This window comes from Rhinatrema bivittatum, chromosome 15, assembly GCF_901001135.1.
Source record: "Rhinatrema bivittatum chromosome 15, aRhiBiv1.1, whole genome shotgun sequence".
NCBI classification, from domain to species: Eukaryota; Metazoa; Chordata; class Amphibia; order Gymnophiona; family Rhinatrematidae; genus Rhinatrema; species Rhinatrema bivittatum.
In genome coordinates, this window is record NC_042629.1 from 34,648,110 (window position 1) to 34,666,443 (window position 18,334).

Genomic DNA, 18,334 nt, shown 5'->3' on the forward strand with positions numbered 1-18,334 from the left:
ATAACAGCCAGGGCTGTCGAGCCCATTTCACTGAAGCAGTGAGGACAAGGGTTCTACTCCCGATATTTCCTGATTCCAAAGAGAACTGGGGGATTCTGTCCTATTCTAGACCTGAGAGCCTTGAACAAATTTCTAAGAATAAAAAAGTTCAAGATGGTCTCTCTGGGCACCCTGATTCCCCTCCTGAAAAGAGGGGACTGGCTTGCTCCCTCATCTAAAAGACACCTACACTCACATTAAGATCTTCCACGGTCAGAGGAAGTATCTATGGTTTGTGGTGGGCAGGCGACACTTCCAGTACAAGGTATTGCTGTTTGGACTGGCCTTTGCCCCACACATCTTTACCAAATGTCTGGCCATTGTGGGTGCACACCTCCACAGGTAGGGCATGCAGGTGTTTCCCTACCTGGACAATTGGCTGGTCAAGAGTGCTACCCAGGCGGAAGCAGAACGATCCCTGCACTTGACTATTCGGGTATTGGACTCCCTGGAGTCCATCATCAACTACCTGAAGTCCCATCTCGACCCGTCACCTCAGTTGGGCTTCATTGGTGCCCTGTTAGACATGGCTCAGGCCATAGCTTTTCTTTTCCACGATCAGGCGCTCATGCTGGTGTCCATGGTGGGAGTGGTCCAACGGATCTGGAAGATTTCAGCTTGCCACACGGTGTAACTCCTGGGACACATGGCCGCGATCATCCATGTTACTCCATTCACTCACTTACATATGCATAGAGCTCAATGGACCTTGCAGTCCCAGTCGCAGCAGGCCACCTTGGACATCCATGTTTCCATCCGCATTACTCCGCCTCTCCATGCTTCTTGTCTTGGTGTGGGAGTCTTTCCAATTTAGAGCCCCCTGCCAAACTGTACTCACCACAGATGCTTCCAGTTTGGATTGGGGTGCAGGGCACCGGGGCCTGTGGTCTGCCCAGTCAATGTCAAATCAACTTCCTGGAGCTCCGCACAATCTGGTATGCCCTTTGGGTGTTCAGAGATTGGCTAGCCAACAGGGCGATCCTGATCCAGACTGACAACCAGGTGGCGATGTGGTACATCAGCAAGCAAGGAGGTGCGAGGTTATGTCTCCTATGCCAGGAGATGGTGCAGATTTGGTCATAAGTTCTGTCCCAAGGTATGTTGGTCTGAGCCATGTATCTGACTGGGATGGAGAATGTGGTGGGAAACAGGCTGAGTCACGCCTTCCGGCCCATGAGTGGTCCCTAAATCAGGCAGCGGCGGATCGGATCTTCAGTCGCTGCGGAACACCAGACATGTATCTGTTCGCATACCCCTGCAGCAGGAAGGTGGATCAGTTCTGCTCCCTGCACAGAGCAGACGGCAAACCAGTCTCTGACACCTTTCCCACCATTGGGGCAAGGGTCTTCTGTACGCATATCTTCCGATTCCTCTGGAGCTTTGATAGTATGGAGGGACTATGATCCTTATAGCCCCTCACTGGCAGAGACAAATCTGGTTCCCGCTCCTCTAGGATCTTTCCCTCCAGGAACTGATCAGTCTGGGGACTTCCCCAGACCTCTTCATGAAGGAACGGGCAGGCAGCACAACCCCCAACCTCCAGGCCTTGTCTCTGACCTTGTGAGACTGGAAAATTGGGCATCGAAATGGCAGATGAAATTTAATGTGGATAAGTGCAAGGTGATGCATATAGGGAAAAATAACCCATGCTATAGTTACACAATGTTAGGTTCCATATTAGATGCTACCACCCAAGAAAGAGATCTAGGCGTCATAGTGGATAACACATTGAAATTGTCGGTTCAGTGTGCTGTGGCAGTCAAAAAAGCAAACAGAATGTTGGGAATTATTAGAAAGGGAATGGTGAATAAAATGGAAAATGTCATAATTGGAACTTAGAATGCAATCCAATTTAAAAACATTTAAAAAGAATCTGAAAAAGCAGCTTTTCTTCAAAGCTTACAATGACATCCAAACTCTCACAACAATACCTCAGCAACTGAACTCCCAAATGAACTTTTGACATGCTCAGTTTCCATGGACAACAATACTCCGAACCACCTCCAGCTGATAACTCACGTTCCCTTAGCTTGTTAACTTCTACATTATTACATCACCCCTTTTTACCCCACCTGCTCTACTTTAACCTGTTTGTATCTATTCCCACCCCCTCTATACATCTACCCTACCTTTACCCTGACAATGTTGCCTATATATATATATCCTTTTTGAAAATATGTAACCTTTTATCCCCCTATTGTAATATGTAAACCATTGTGATGGCATTACCGAATGACGGTATATAAAACTCAATAAATAAATAAAATGCCTTTGTATCGCTCCATGGTGAGACCGCACCTTGAATACTGTGTACAATCCTGATCACCCCATCTCAAAAAAGCTATAATTGCGATGGAGAAGGTACAGAGAAGGGCGACCAAAATGATAAAGGGAATGGAACAGCTCCCCTATGAGGAAAGAGTTTAGGACTTTTCAGCTTAGAGAAGAGACAGCTGAGGGGGGATATGGTAGAGGTGTTTAAAATCATGAGAGGTCTAGAACGAGTAGATGTGAATCGGTTACTTACTCTTTCAGATAATAGAAAGACTAGGGGGCACTCCATGAAGTTAGCATGTGGCACAATTAAAACTAATCGGAGAAAGTTCTTTTTCACTCAACGCACAATTAAACTCTGGAATTTGTTGCCAGAGGATGTGGTTATTGCAGTCAGTATAGCTGTGTTTAAAAAAGGATTGGATAAGTTCTTGGAGAAGTCCATTAATTGCTATTAATCAAGTTGACTTGGGGAATAGCCACTGCTATTAATTGCATCAGTAGCATGGGATCTTCTTAGTGTTCTTATGGCCTGGATTGGCCACTGTTGGAAACAGGATGCTGGGCTTGATGGACCCTTGGTCTGACACAGTATGGCATGTTCTTATGAATGTTGAGAGCTTAATTCTGCAGCCCCTTGACCTATCTGATGAGGTGTCTTGCGTCCTCGTTACTTCCAGGAAGCCTTCCACTAGGAAGTCTTGTGGCCTGAAATGGAGGAGGTTTTCCATGTGGTGTGAGCACCATGGCTTGGATCTGTTCTCCTGCACCTCTTGGATGCTGGTTTAAAAACCAACTCCGTTCAGGTACACCTGAGTGCTATTGGTACCTACCACCAGGATGTGGATGGTTCACCCATCTCTGTGTGTAGCCCCTGGTGGGATGCTTCATCTGAAGCCCTTCCCCCCGTGACCTCCCACTGTGTCTTGGGACCTCAATATGGTGTTGGCTCAGCTCATGAGGGCTCATTTTGAGCTGCTGTGCTCCTGTGACCTCAAGTACCTGACCTGGAATGTCATGTTTTTGGCGGCAGTCACTTCCGCGTGCAGAGTCATCGAGCTTCAGGCCTTGGTGACGTATCTACCCTATACAGTTATTTCATGATAGGGTGCATGCGCAGAACCACCCTAAGTTCTGCCTAAGGTGGTGACAGTTTTCCATCTTAACCAGTCAATCATCCTGCCCACCTTTTTTCCCAATCCTCATTTGCACATGGCACGTGGGCTCTGCACAGCTTTAATTGCAAGAGAGCCTTAGCCTTCTACCTGGAGTGAACAGCAGGCCAGAGGCAGTCCCGCAACTCTTCATCTCTTTTGATAGGAATAGATTGGGAATTGCTGTTACTAAGTAGACTCTGACAAACTTCTGCTACGTTCAGGTGGCACTGCAGCTTGGGGGCCATGTCAAGGCTCATTCTATCAGAGCCATGATGTCTTCTGTGGCCCACTTGCGAGCAGTCCCCCATGGACGAGATCTGCAAGGCTGTGACATGGAGTTCTCTCCACACCTTTGCCTCTCACTACTGTCTGGACAGCAATGGCTGACACAATAGCAGTTTCAGCCAGTCCGTCTTTCAGAATCTTTCAGCTGTAGAACACAACTCTTCATGCCTAGGGCCCATTGTTCGGGTTCAGGCTATCTCCCTCTGTTACCAACAGTACCAGTGTTGTTGTGCCTGTTGGCACCTGGTTAGGTGTCTGTTGATCTCATCGTTATTTGGGAGTAGCCTCTAGCTAGAGATTCACCCATGTTTAGGGACTACTTGTCCTAGGAGAAAGCAGAGTTGCTTAGCTGTAACAGGTGTTCTTCTAGGACAGCAAGATGTTAGTCCTCACAAAACCTGCCCACTACCCCCTGGAGTTGGGTTTCTCCTATGTTTATTTTATTTTTTTCTTAATTCTATGTTACGAGACTGAAGAGGGATCCTTCAAGAATAGTGGCATGCTGGGCATGTTCAGTGTGCCTGTCAAAGTTTCTAGAAACTTTGACATAAGTTTTCCGTGGCAGGCTCCATCCGATGATGTCACCCATGTGTGAGGACTAACATCCTGCTGTCCTAGAGCACCTGTAAGCACCTCTGCTCTCCCCGTTTCTTTTCTCTACCTTTTCAATAAAAGCAGCTATTATTTCAACCAATTTTGCAATGAATATAAGACCATAAGAAGATCAAGGTCTATCAAACACAGTATCCTATCCCCAGCAGTGGCCAGTCAAAGACATAAGTACTTGGCAGATCATGATGAGGAAATCTATTCCCTATTGCTTATTTCTAGAAGTGGTGATACCTATGTCTACCTGGCTAATAATTAATGGACCTGTCTCTTTTTTTTTTTTTTTTTTTTGTTAAACTGACTTGACCATATTCTCTGGCAACAAATTCCACAGCTGACCAAAAATAAAAATGCTTTCTTAAATTTGTCTTAAATATGCTAGCAATTTGTTTGATGGAGTGTGCTATAGCCCTAGTACTGTTTAAAATGATAAATACAGGTAGATAACAGTATCTGATGTGGTGTAGGGAAGATTACTGAAAACAAACACCAAAAGCCCACATACACACAAAACAAAGACACTCATAATAAGCACTACCTGCACTCATTTGCCTTATATTTAATCATAGACTTAGTCCATAAATGTGATTCCTTATGGTATTTTTTTATTTTTAATATTTACACTTGTCCACATTAAAGGTCATCTGTCATTTGATGCCCAGTCTCACAAGGTCCTCTTGCAATTTCTCACAATCATCTTGTGATTTAACAACTTTAAATAATTTTGTAGCAGCAAATTTGATCACCTCACTTGTTCCCATTTGTAGGTCATTTTTAAATAGGTTAAAAAGCAGTGGTCCCAGAACAGATCCCTGGGGCACTACACTATTCACCTTACTCCATTGAGAAAATTGACCATTTAAGCCCTTTTCTCTATCTTTTAACCAATTCTCAATCCCCAATAGAACATTACCTTCTATCCCTTGATTTTTTTAATTTTCTCAAGAGTCTCATGAGATAGTTTGTCAAATGCTTTCTGAAAATCCAGATGCACTGGCAACTGCCTCACCTTTTATCCACGTGTTTGTTCTTGCCTTCAAAAAAAATGTAGATTGGGGAGGCAAGATTTCCTTTTTCTGAATCCATGTTGGCTTTGTTCCATTAAATTATGACTATCTATATGTTCAGTAATTTTGTTCTTTTATAATAATTTCAACCATTTTTCCCAGTACTGATGTCAAGCTCACTGGTCTGTAGTTTCCTCGATCACTTCTGGAACTTAAAAGCTAGAGTTATGTTGGCAACCCTTCAGTCTTCAGGTACTATAGCGGATTTTAATTATTGATAGTAGTCTGCAATTTCAGTTTTCAGTTCTTTCAGCATTCTGGGATGTATACCATCTGGTCCAGGTGATTTGCTAACCTTTAGTTTATCAATTTGCCCTATTACATCTTCCACATTCACTGAGATGTTTCACTTCTTTTGAATCATCACCTTTAAATATCACTTCTGGCATGGCTATATGTCAAATCTTCCTCTGTAAAGAATTCATTTAATTATTTGCTATGGCCTTGTACCCCTTGATCATCTAATGGTTCAATTGACTTTTTGCTTCAGAATGTACCTGAGGTTTTTGCTTCCATAGCAAGCTTCTTTTCAAATTCTTTCTTTGCCTTCCTTATCAATGCTTTGCATTTAACTTTCCAGTGCTTATGCTGTTTCCTGTTTTCTTTATTCGGATCCCTTTTCCATTTTTTGAAAGATGCTCTTTTGGCTAGAACAGTTTCTCTCTCACCTTACCTTTTAACCATGCAGGCAGTCATTTGTCCATCCTTCCAACTTTTTTGATGCATGGAATACATCTGGTCTGGGCTTCCAAGATGGTAATTTTAAACAACATCCATGTCTGAGGTAAACTCAAACTTTGCAGTTGCTCCTTTCATTTTTTTCCTAACCATTTTCCTCCTTTTATCATAGTCTCCCTTTTGATAGTTAAATGCTATTGTAGTACATTTCCTTTGTGTCCTCTCCACAGTTATCAAGTCAAATTTGATCATATGATCACTATATCATATGATCACTATTATCACCCCTCCTCTCCTTGCCCCACATCCATCCCCGCACCCCCTCCCCACCCCCCACCTCTGCTCTATCTCCTTCCCCGCTCCCTCCCTCCCAGCCCCCCTTTCCCCCTGCCATCATTTGTACATAAGTTCATATATCTCCCTAATATTGAGTATAAGTTCATATGTTTGTTTAATTTTAATATGGATAACCTAAAAATCCATTTAGTTCAACCAAATTTCACATTGCTCGTTGACCATCTATAAAAATGTACTCTTATGTTATCCATCTATCCTGCTATCATCGTTTATTGTAATTTCCTTTCACCGTTACCTGTAAACCGACATGATGTGTCCTACGAATGCCGGTATATAAAAAGCTTTAAATAAAAATAAATAAATATTACCAAGTAGCCCCAACACCATTGCGTCGCACATCAAATCACATGTTCCATCCACTAAGGATTAGGTCAAAAATAGCTCCCCTCTCTTGTTGGTTCTTGTACATCTGCTTCATGATGCAGTCATTTATTTCATTTATAAACTTTATCTCCTTAGCATACCCTCATGTGACATTTACTCAGGCAGCATTGGGGTAATTGAAATCACTCATTTATTTATTTATCGAGTTTTATATACCGCCGTTCGGTTTCGCCATTACAACGGTTTACAAAGTTTTGATGATTAACAGAGTTTCCAAAAGTTACATATGGTTGCTAACATAAAAGGTATCAATTTATAAACTTAGTTTAAATGTTACTCTTTACACATTTCAGTTCATTGTTATATCATCTTGTGTTGAGTTCACTAGTTTTTTAGCATTGGAGTTCGAGTCATTGGTTGAGTTGATATGCTTTGGTAAACATCCATGTTTTTAGCTCTTTTTTAAAAGTTTAAAAGTTTTCTTGTGTTCTGAGTTCGATTGGGAGGGTGTTCCAGAGTTTAGGGCTTCCTAGAGAAATTGCTCTATTTTGTGTTGACGTGAGTTGTTTATAGCGAGTAGGTGGAATCTTTAAAAGACCTTTATTTGCTGATCTGAGGTTTCTGTTTGGAGAATGCAATTTTATGGATGGACTTAGCCAGTTTGTTTTTCATAAATTATTTTATGTATTATGGATAGTATTTTATATTCTATCCTAAATTTTATTGGGAGCCAGTGTAGTGATATAAGTGTAGGAGTAATGTGATCGTGTTTTTTAGATCCAGTGAGTATTCTTGCCGCTGCGTTCTGCAGGATTTGGAGTGGTCGGATGGTGTTAAGAGGTAAGTTGAACAGGAGGGAGTTAAAATAGTTCAGGTTGGAGAAGATGAGTAGTTGGAGTACTGATCTGAAGTCATTGGGGGCGAGGAAAGGTTTTAATTGTCGTAGTGTTAGGAGTTTGATATCTGTCTTTGATTTTAGTTGTGATGTGGTTCTTGAAGGAAAGTTCCTTGTTGATTATGACTCCTAGATTGCGGGCATGATTGACTGGATAGATAGCCACATTTTGGTTTATTAGGTTGAGTAGTGGAAGTTGAGGAGTGTTGTTCTTTCTATCCAATAAGATTATTTCAGTTTTATCGAAGTTAAGGATGAGTTTCATGTTGGTTAGTATTTGTTTTATTCTGTTTAGGTACGTGGCTATTTTTTTGTAGGTTTCTTCTAGTGAGTTGTGTATTGGCATATATGAAGTGTGTCCGATTAAGGTTTGAGAGGAAGTGGCATATCGGAAGCAGATAAATTTTGAAGAGTGTCGCTGATAAAGCGGAGCCTTGGGGTACTCCCGTGTTTAGGTTTATTTTTTTTGAAAGGGTGTCGTCGATCAACACTTGGTAGGTTCTTTGTGATAGGTAAGATGTGAACCATTGTAGGGTTTTTTCTTTTGTACCAATTTCTGATAGCCGTTCAGTCATGATGGAGTGGTTTACTGTCAAAGGCTGCTGATAGGTCGAGTAGTACTAGAAGGTAGCTGTGGCCGTTTTCGAAACCTTTGAGTAGTAGTGTCTCCGTGTTCAGTTGTTTCCTGAAGCCAAATTGCGTGGATAGTAGGATGTTGTTTTCTTCAAGGTGGTCGCTGAGACGGGAGTGGACTATTTTTTCAATGATTTTGGCAATGAAGGGTAGGTTTGATTATGGGTCGGTAGTTCAGTGGGTTTTCTGGATCAAGATTGTTCTTTTTCATAATGGGTTTGATTATTGCAGATTTTAGGCATTCTGGGTAGATTCCTTCAGTGAGTGATAGGTTTACGATTTCAGTTAGTGTTTTAGTTATTGCTGGTTCAATATTTTTAATCATTGTAATGGGTATGGCATCAATAGGGTGTTTTGCTGGATTCATTTTTTTTATGATCGTTTGTATTTCCAGAGATGATGCTGTCTCAAAGTTGGTCCAATTTGAAGTCTGAAGGTTCTGTATTTTTTCGCCCTGCGAATTTTTGTTGAGATTGCTATTTATAAGGTTTTTTTTTTTTTTCATTAAAGAAATCAGCAAAGTCATTACTGGTGATCTTGGTTGTTGATTGTATCTGGCCATATTTGGATGATTTGGTTAGGTTTTTTACGATGTTGAAAAGCGTCTTAGGGTTATGTTGGTATTTGTTTATTTTGTTTGAGTAGAAGTATTTTTTTGTTTTGATGATGAGTTTTTTTGTATTCTGCTAGCTGCACTCTGTATGCGTTAAGTAGTGTGGTTGTTTTGTTGTTATTCCTCCATTATTTCTCTTTTTTTCTGAGTTCCCATTTGGCTGATCTGATGTTTTCATTGTACCATTGGTTCTGATGTTTTGTGTTCTTTATCATGGGGTTTATCTTATCTGCTATTGTTTTAGTTATGGTGAGCCATGACGAGGTAGCGTTTTCTGCATTTGATAGGTCTATGTTTGATAGTTCTGATTGTAAATTTTCTTGAAGTATTTCGATGCAAAAAGGTGGTCGGTATGAGAATGATTTTGGTGGGTTTTTTGTTGTAAATTTACGGCTTGAATGTAAATTTGTGTGGATTATAGAATGGTCCGACCAAGGTATCTTCGTGATCTTTGTTTTGTGGTTAGTCCATATGTCAGTGTTGATGAAGACAAGGTCTAGTGTGTGACCTGCTTTGTGCGTTGGGCCATTGATGATTTGATTAAGGCCTAGAGATGCGAATGCGTCAATGATTGATGAGCATGTGGAGAGTGGGGGGACGGTATCTATATGTATGTTGAAGTCACCTAGGATGATTATGGGTTTGTTGATAGATATTTTAGTCAACAAGAATTCAATAAGTGGTGAGCAGTTCCGATCAAGCGTATTCGGGGGGCAATATATCAGATTTGTAGATTTGGTGAGTCAAATAGTGCAATTTCCAGTGGGAGTTTGTTGGGAGTAATTTCATCTCAAGGTTTTTTTTGATGAGTAGTATTAGGCCTCCGCCTTTCTTTTTTGGCCTGGGGATAGAAAAAGTTCTGTAGGTAGAGTTGTTGGTTTGGTTGATTGTTACTGTGTCTGTGTTTTTTACCCATGTTTCCGTGATCGCTATGAAATCTGGTTTGTCATCTTGAAGTAGGTCGTTGATGATGGGTATTTTCTTTATTATGGATTGAGCATTAAAAAGCATGAATGAAAGTGTCAAGTAGTTGCTTAATGTTTTATTGTTGTTGTGAGTAATGGTGGAGTGTTGATATTTGTGTATATTCTTTGTTTTCCTGCTTGTGTCATTCTGATTATTCAGGTTTTGGTCTTTTCTGTGTTTCTTGCTATTGTATGTGGGTTGAGGGTTTGTCATTCCTTGTGTAGCTTGGAAAGTTTCTAGTTTTTATTAGTGCTTACACTAAGGGGTGCACAAGGGGGACTGCCTATTACTATTCTATTGCTAATTTTGTTGGTTTTCCTAATTTCTTTTAGCATTTCACATCTGCCTGCTCATTCTGACTAGGTGGATGGAGGTTCACCCCACTGCTGTTCTATTCCCTTTCTCACATAGAATCTTTATGGCTAGAAATTCTATAGTGCATTGTTTCCTATCCTGTTTTACTACTCCCTCTAATATATAGTGTCACCCCTCTTGACCCATTCTATCATCGTAATATAATTTGTTCTCTGGTATCAGTGTGTTCCATTGGTATCCTTCATCCAACAGGTCTCTGAATAGATAGATCTAAATTGGCATCTCATTCAGTGCTATATATTCTAAATCTCCCATTTTATTTTTTAGACTTCTAGCATTTGTATACAGACATTTCAGAATATGTTTTTGTTTGCATTATAAACCTGCTCATCAGTTGATAGGGGTAATTTGGAATCTTTCTGCACTTTACTAAAAAAAAAAAAAAAAAAAAAACCCCTGGTCCAATTTGACGTTTATTGCAATCTCTACTGGGATGCCTTAACTTCCCTGTTCTCTTAGTATCCTTCAAAGATACATCATTCGGAACCATGCACTTCTGTGGGATTGTTGAATTTCCTTCCTCATCTAGTTTTTAAAAATGCTCGCTCTCCTTTTTAAAGGTTAGTGCCAGCTCCCTGGTTCCACTGTCAGAATAGGCTCCCCCGTTCCCAGACAGTTCCCCAATTCCTAACAAACCTACAGTAAGACCTTCTTCCTTGCACCATTGTCTCATCCACGCATTGAGACTCTGGAGCTTGGCCTATCTCTAGGGTCTTTCCTGTGTAATGGAAAGCATTTCTGAGATGCAGACCTGGAGGAACTGGATTTCACTTTTATATCTAAGAGCCTACATTTAGCCTCCAGAATCTCCCCTCCTGCACCTTCCTACATCATTGGTACCCACATGTACCACAACAGCTAGCTCCTCCCCAGCACTCTACAATTTTATCCAGGTTGTAACTGCTTCTTTTTGTTTTCTTCTAAATTTCTTAATTTTATTATAGTCTCCCTTTTTAATATTTTATGGTATTGCAGCAATTTTATTTATTTACTTTCTAGTGATTATGTCAAATTTGATTGCACTGTGATCACTATTGCCAAGCGACTCAACTACCATTATCTATTGCAGCAGGTCCTGCACTGCACACTGAGGGCTAGATGTAAAGTGTCTCCCCCATCTTGTCTGTTGCAGTGCCACCTGCTTCATAAAGCACTCATTTATGATGTCTACAAACTTAAGCTCCCTAGCAAACTCTGATGATGATTGTGATTAGTGGGGTGATTGTTGCTAATTTTATTAGCCTTGCTGATCTGTTAAGCATTTCATAGTTTTACCGTCCTGTAATGAACCCCCACTGCTATACTCTTTCCTGTCACACATGGAATTTCTATTCATTGTGATTCCAAAGTGCTTTGTGCATAGCTGTTTAACACTTATATCAAATGCAAATGTTAGTTAACACAATCACCAATTAGTACTTAGGCCCTTCAATGCCAGGAGTGCACATAGATTTTTGTTACTTCACAGTCTAGAAGAGGGTATTCCACTTTTAAAATGCTTAGAAAACTAGAAGCATGGATGATGACAGAAAAGGACCACTTGACCATTTGTGCTGCTTACTGTGCTAGCAGAAGATCTGCCTTTCTCAAAAGGTGCTAGAGAAATGAAGCAGCATCACAAGGCCCACACCCGTTTCACATTTCACTCCTGAGGCAACACAGTACAGCAGCTACTGTTACATGCCATGTGTAGTCATGTACTTATCTTCCTCCTGATGGGGTTTTTTTTTGTTTTGTTTTGGGGTTTTTTTGCAGATGCTTCCACCTTTTTGGTCTTATTTGGATGCTAGGACATGCGATCAAGCACTTTCTTGTAGGACTCCACGGATGTGGAAATTAGTTACCAAGAGCAATATGCTTGACTAATACCCTTAGGATATTTAGCTGTCTATTGAAAACATGATTGTTTTGGCATGTATTATTGTTCCTTATAACTGGTAAATATCTTTTAGTGATTTATGGAGATTTTATTGCTGCTAGTTTTATCGTGATTTCTTGTTTTCATTTCTTTTGTTGTAAGATTGTTGTTTTTTTAGTTGTAGAGTGTTTGTATTTATATTTATAGCCATACCCAATCTGATAGCAGTCTTGTGCACTTGCGAAAAGACAGATTAAAAATTGCACCACCATATTTTTGCTTTGGGGCAGATGCAAAGCAGGCACCGGGAAGGGGCAGCTGACAATGCACAATTTCCTTTTCTGCAGAAGAATCATTTTCTGGGGGAGGGGGAAACAGATTAGCAAGAAAGCTCTTCAGGAAGGATTGGAAAGGAAACTTGTATGTAAATTTAGAAGGTGGGTGCAAGAGAATGAATGTATGACTAGAAGGGAGTGTGATGGGAACATTTGGATTTTGGAAACTCTTAGCATGTTTTGAAATATGTATTTCATGATCATCCTTGGTTTAGTAGTATTTTTCATGTTAGGCAAGGCTGATGACCATGTGTGAATGTAGAATGTTTTTCTAAATGCTAGTATGTTAAAGTAGGTTGGGATGAGTTTGAGGAATGGCACCATTTAATTGTATATATTAGTTATCTTGGGCTTGATTTCAACCTTCTTTGCTAGTTTACACCTTGGAGACAATATTCAGCAGCTTGAAAGCACTGTAGTGAAGAGCAGTCAAGCAAATTGAATAAATAATAATCTTACAAATAGCTGGCTATCTTTAGGACTGCTCTGTGGCATGACCAGAGTATTCCAAAGCTGGCATTTAGCCAGAAAACTCAGTTCAGTGCCTTTGAATGTGGACCTCTATGTACAGGGTAGCTTTGTGCTCTAGAAAAAGTGGCTCCAATCTGCCATTTTCAGAATCATGATTGATTCCAGTGTGACATGTCTGTTTTTTCTTTCTTTTATTGCCTGTACTATTAAGTGTTAATGCATGGCAGTAGATCTGGCAACTTGAGTTTGACTGCACCAAACATTTACAAGATGAACCCAAATCACATTCAGGAGATGAATGTATACATAACTATCGCTGTTATCTTTAGTGGGAGAAGTGTGTGTGGAGCAGGACAGCAAGTCTTACAGCCCTCCCCACTAATATGAACATTGCTGTGATGGTGGGCTCATTCACCTCTCTAAAAGTACAGATCTGTTCAGAGAGGGGAAGTACCCACCCACTTTGGTTAAAGTATCATCCAAGACTGCACTCCTGAATGGTGCGCTCTCTCTCTCTCTCTTTTTTAGGTCCAGTACTTTTTCAAGATTCTGAACAACTAAGAACGGAACTTCTAGGCCCAGTTGCTCTTTCCTTCTCTGCAGATGAGTGACAGACAAACAAGTACAAATGTGTTCATTCGTTTATTGTCTGATGTTTGACCGGACTGAAAACAAGAACAAGAGCACGGTATCTCTGCTGAAGGTTACAGATTTTAGAACACTGCGTTTTGAACAGTAGACAACATTTAACACCATCCTGTGGGGGGACTGCATTGATCTGTGGAAAGGTTAAAGTAAAGGGGTAGTTTTATTTTTTAACAAGTGACTTTGGTTTTATTTCATACATTACACATCTTCATCTTGCAGAAGAAAAAAAAAATTGTACAACTCCATAAATATAAAATTCTTCCACCATGAAAATGGTTAAAACATTCATAAAGACAGCACCAAACTGTGATGCCTCCAGAAAAAAAACATAATATATAAAGCAAAATAAGTAGCCATATTGCTGGCAAAACTGACCATCTGACACTGGTCTCTCTCATGTCTTCAGAGCATACTGGAGAACAAGGGGAACATGAGACACTTAAAATTAAAAAAAAAAAAAAAAAAAAAAAGCATTAAATACAAAGCAGAGTGCAACCCATCACCTTTGCATTTCAGTGAAAACAAATGGAAAAAAAATAGTCTCCCCCTTACAAATACAAAACAAAAAGAGCCTAACAGCACAGGAAAGGGCAGAGTGGAGTGCCTCAGTGGTGGTTTTTCTTTAAAAGCAGCACTTCCATGCTGGCTAACGATGCACTTAAACAACTCTCACACAGTGAGGGCCCGAGGTACCATGCAGCACTGCATTGGGCTTGTTAAACTAGAATCAGCTGGAGAAGTGGCTTTGTGCAGCACCAGCTCTTTGCTATTCAGAGGGCAGCTACTGGCTAATTGGTTGCGTGGGAGTCGAGTGCTTCCTGTAAAGAGGGGGCTTCCTTGTATAAATACCTAACTTTTGCTTCCAAATTAAAGTGCGTGACCACCTTCAGTAGAACTGGTGCCACATACCTATAAAACAGTATAGATAAAATGTTCTGCTTGCATGGAACTGCTGCTTTGAGGGAAAAAGTACCCTGCCCGTTACTGAGTATGTACACCTTGGACTGCAAGTTTTTCTCACAAAGTAGAAACAAGTACAACATAAGAGATGGCTTGAAAATAAAATGAGCCAACTTTGCACCTATCGTACTGTACACTAACAAATAAAATACACAAGGCAGCAATAGGTAGGGGCCGGATACACTGCTGACTGTCAGTGATGGAATCATGATTTACAGTAGAAGTGGGCAGATCCCAAAGGCTCAAGTACCTTTTCATTGTCTGTCATTTACAGTAGAATAAATATGTCACAATATTGCTACACTTTAAATGTACATTCTAACCTAGTAAATGCAGAAAGCTAGTGTAAAGCAGATAGATTAAGTGTAGGTCCCATACGTAGTGGCTTTTCTTGTTTCTCTAATGGGTTGTGCTTCTGATCAGCTGCTCTTTATGTAGAATTTGACATCAAAGCGTCCTTGGAAACGGTCCTTATCGCTGTAGTCGATGTTCTCGCCATAGGCTTTGCACTCGATGCGGATCTCGGCATTGTAGGTAAGGTTAGTGAACTGAACGGCCAGTAAGGGCTGCAGATACGTAGGCTGGAGGAGTTTACCATAGTAAGGGTAGTACTGCAGGGGGAAGCCAGCTGCACCCCCCATCCCATAATAATCTACAGGTCCAATTCTGTCCACATCTTCCTCTTTCTAAAGGATGAGCAAAAAGGAAAAAAAGTTATTTACTGACCATACAGGAAAAACACACATACTGTCCACTTAACATAGAAACTGTATGGCCCATCCATCCAATTAATTTAGCATTTAATTCTTATCACATCCCCTGTATTTAGCCCATGCATTCTTCAATTCAGATACTTTTTTTTTGTCTCCACCACCTCCACTGAGACGTTATTCCACCACCCTCTAAAGAAATATTTCCTAAGATTAATCCTGAGTCTACCCCCCTTTCAACCTCATCTCATCATGCTAGTGCCTTTTTTCCAATGAAAAAGCCTTACCTCCTGAGTATGGAAACATGAGAGAGATATTTAAATCTCTCTCATATCTCCCCTCTCTCGCCTTTCGTCTAGAGTATACATGTTTAGATCTTTAAGTCTATCCTCAGAGAGAAGGCCACTGCCCATTTCAGTAGCCACCCTTTGGACAGGCTCCATCCTGTTTATAGCCTTTTGAAGGTGCGGTCTCCAGCACTGTACACAGTATTCCAAGTGAGGTCTCAGCAGGGACCTATAGGGGGTGATATCATCTCCCTTTTTCTGCTGATCATTCCTCTCCCTGTGTATCCAAGCATCTTTCTGGCTTTTGCCATCACCTTATCCATCTTGAGCTCATCAGCTATGATCTCCTCCAGATCCTGTTCTTCCTTTCGTGGTTAAAAGAATTTCACCTCCAATACTGTACCCTGTACAACTCTTGTGCAAAGCTGTTCACATGTGATTAAGGCAATATGTAACCAACACAAAGTCCCTCCAATGAGTCAGGTTGCATAACAGCCCGCACGGACTGTAAAAAGTTTCACTATTCTTTAGAGCTGGATGCTTCCTGTCTGGACTACTTTTGGTGCAGATTTCTGCATCAACCTGGTTTCAACAGGTGACCACAACCACCACACTGACTGATGACATGTCAACACACAAGCATTTGGCAAAGGGTAAGGTGACTAGTGCTGGCCATCCTACACACCCAACTCCAGATTCAGCTTCAGCAACCAAACATGAAAACAAAAAGATACAATATGATTCAGACTCTTGGCCTTGGAGTTTTAAGGCATTGCTACTTGAATAGTAGAAATGCTTCAGTACAATCAGTTCCAGACAACACAATATTGATTTCTGGTTCGGTTTGCAGTCAGGCACGATCTAACGCAGGGAACAATTTTAAAAGCAATTTGCTTGGGTAAAAAGTGTTTTAGTTGCATTAATCAGCTGTCTTAAAAACTGCAGCAAAAAGCCTATGCAGGCTCCTTCAGCTGTATTAAGAGAAGGCATTCCCAGGAGAGAGGAAGAGTCGGTATGGCAACAGCAGTTTCAAATCCAGCAAAAATCATAAGACTTGCAACGCTGGGTCAGACCAAGCGTCCATCAAGCCCAGCTCTCCGTTTCCAACAGTGGCCAATCCAGGTCAGAAGTACCGACAGGATCCCAGCTGCTTATCCCAAGAATAAGCAGTGGATTTCTGCAATTCCACCTCCTTAATGGTTAATGGACTTTTCCTCCAGGAACTTGTCCAAACCTTTTAAATGCAGCTACAATAAATAGCTTTCACCATCTCCTCCCAGAACAAGGAGCTGCATGGACTGCAAGTTTCAAAGTCCTTTTGCTTTAAGAATTAGTGAAAAGGACAGGTAAAAGTAGATATAGTCTTTGGCCCCGTGAGGGCAGATTACAGAGTACAATGAGTGTCCTACACCTTTCAGACATAAACCCCCTATGGTGGGGGAGAAGCACTGATTTTTCTTCATCACCTCCCAACATGGATTTTCTTTCCCTTACTAGGAAGGGGTCAGACTTGCACAAGCACAGCCTACCTTGTCAACCTCGGACCTTATGGGGTGTGAGGTAGCAGTCTTCCGACTCCCTCACAAGGCTACCGCTGAGTTCAGGAAGAAGCCCTCTCGCTGTGGACTAGTATGAGATCCAAGAGCCAAATCTAGCTTACAAATGGCAGACCAGAGGGTCTTTTTCTGCCTGCAACTACTCGATTACTATCCTAACCCTGTGCTGATTGTTTTACCTTCTCACAACTGCATAATGCTGCTTTCATAGGATTACCTAATCACTGACATCATAAAGCTCTTCCCAACACACAATGAAAAGCTGGTGTAGCAACCCACAGGACAGGGAATGCCCGAGCTTGGTACTGCGATTTTAACACACTTAAGCAGTCGCCCAAAAGTGCGTGGGGATGTGCTAGCAGGCTGCCTTGCTAGACTATTTCTGTATACATCCTAAGATGAAGGAAAAGGACCAGAAATTTAAAAGTTTTTCCCAGCCAAAATTCTCAAGTGTGTGAAAACATTGGAGGGTGTGGATAACAAGCAAGGTAAATAAATAAATACTAAAGGGAAGTGCTGTTCAAGCTTTTATTTTCTCCTTGGGTAGTTCAGTGGCTTCCCATGTAATTCGTTAACTTTCAGGCGCAGAAATCCCCATTTTAGTGGTGGACCCGTTAGATCGCACTAGCCCTTTGGTATAATTTCTCCACAATAGCCCCCCCTCCCCCAGATATGCCTGGAAGAAGAATCACTGACATGTAACCTTTCACCTGAGGTCTCATTCAGCAGGGCAGGCCACTCATCTGGCAATAGGATCATCAGTTATCAGCCTCTCCCACTTTTCAGATCCTGGCTTTGAATTCCAAGCTGGGTCCTATAGAGCCTAAGGGTGCAGTGCATTTTTCTCCTTTGTGTGTCCTTGAAAAGGTTTGAAGTGGCAGAAAGACACAGTTTGTACTGGCTAGCTTTAGGCTGTCCCTCTACCACTGAATCTTATTGCATCTCTCTCCTCAGCTGTTCAAGGTGCTAGTTATAAAATCTTTTTTTAAACACAGGGACGCACGGGCACACATGGACGCACATTTGCCAGCTTGTGCAAATAGACGCGGCCAATTTACAACATGTGCACATGTTATAAAACCGGCTGAACGTGCATTCATGTGCATGCAATTTTATATGGACACATGCATGTGCGTGCAAATGCTACCTCTACTGCCCTAAGTAGGGGGGATTTTGCTAGGCACACACAGACGCAAATACCCATTTCCCCACTTTGTTCCCAGTTCACCCTAGTAAA

General features: G+C 41.3%; 2 protein-coding genes across 7 annotated transcripts in view; one reads left to right on the forward strand and one right to left on the reverse strand.

Moving 5' to 3' along the window:
* The window catches only part of NME7 (NME/NM23 family member 7), a 310,951-nt gene extending 296,897 nt beyond the window's left edge, over positions 1-14,054 (forward strand). For all 5 annotated transcript variants that reach the window (XR_003852753.1, XM_029577812.1, XM_029577811.1 and 2 more), the window contains one exon: positions 13,465-14,054. Coding sequence is in view for 4 of the 5 variants with exons in the window: in XM_029577812.1 (XP_029433672.1) it covers positions 13,465-13,497 (33 nt within the window). In the remaining variant the exon portion in view is untranslated. The remainder of the gene's footprint in view (positions 1-13,464) is intronic.
* Positions 13,566-18,334, reverse strand: part of ATP1B1 (ATPase Na+/K+ transporting subunit beta 1) — a 55,830-nt gene continuing 51,061 nt past the window's right edge. The window contains exons 6-7 of one of the 2 annotated variants that reach the window (XM_029577815.1): positions 14,923-15,230; positions 13,566-13,714 (exon numbers count right to left, since the gene is read on the reverse strand). In XM_029577815.1, the coding sequence (XP_029433675.1) occupies positions 14,964-15,230 (267 nt within the window). In that variant the 3' untranslated portion in view covers positions 13,566-13,714; positions 14,923-14,963. Of the gene's footprint in view, positions 13,715-14,050; positions 15,231-18,334 lie in introns of those variants that run through there. The other variant, XM_029577814.1, reaches the window with a different exon arrangement.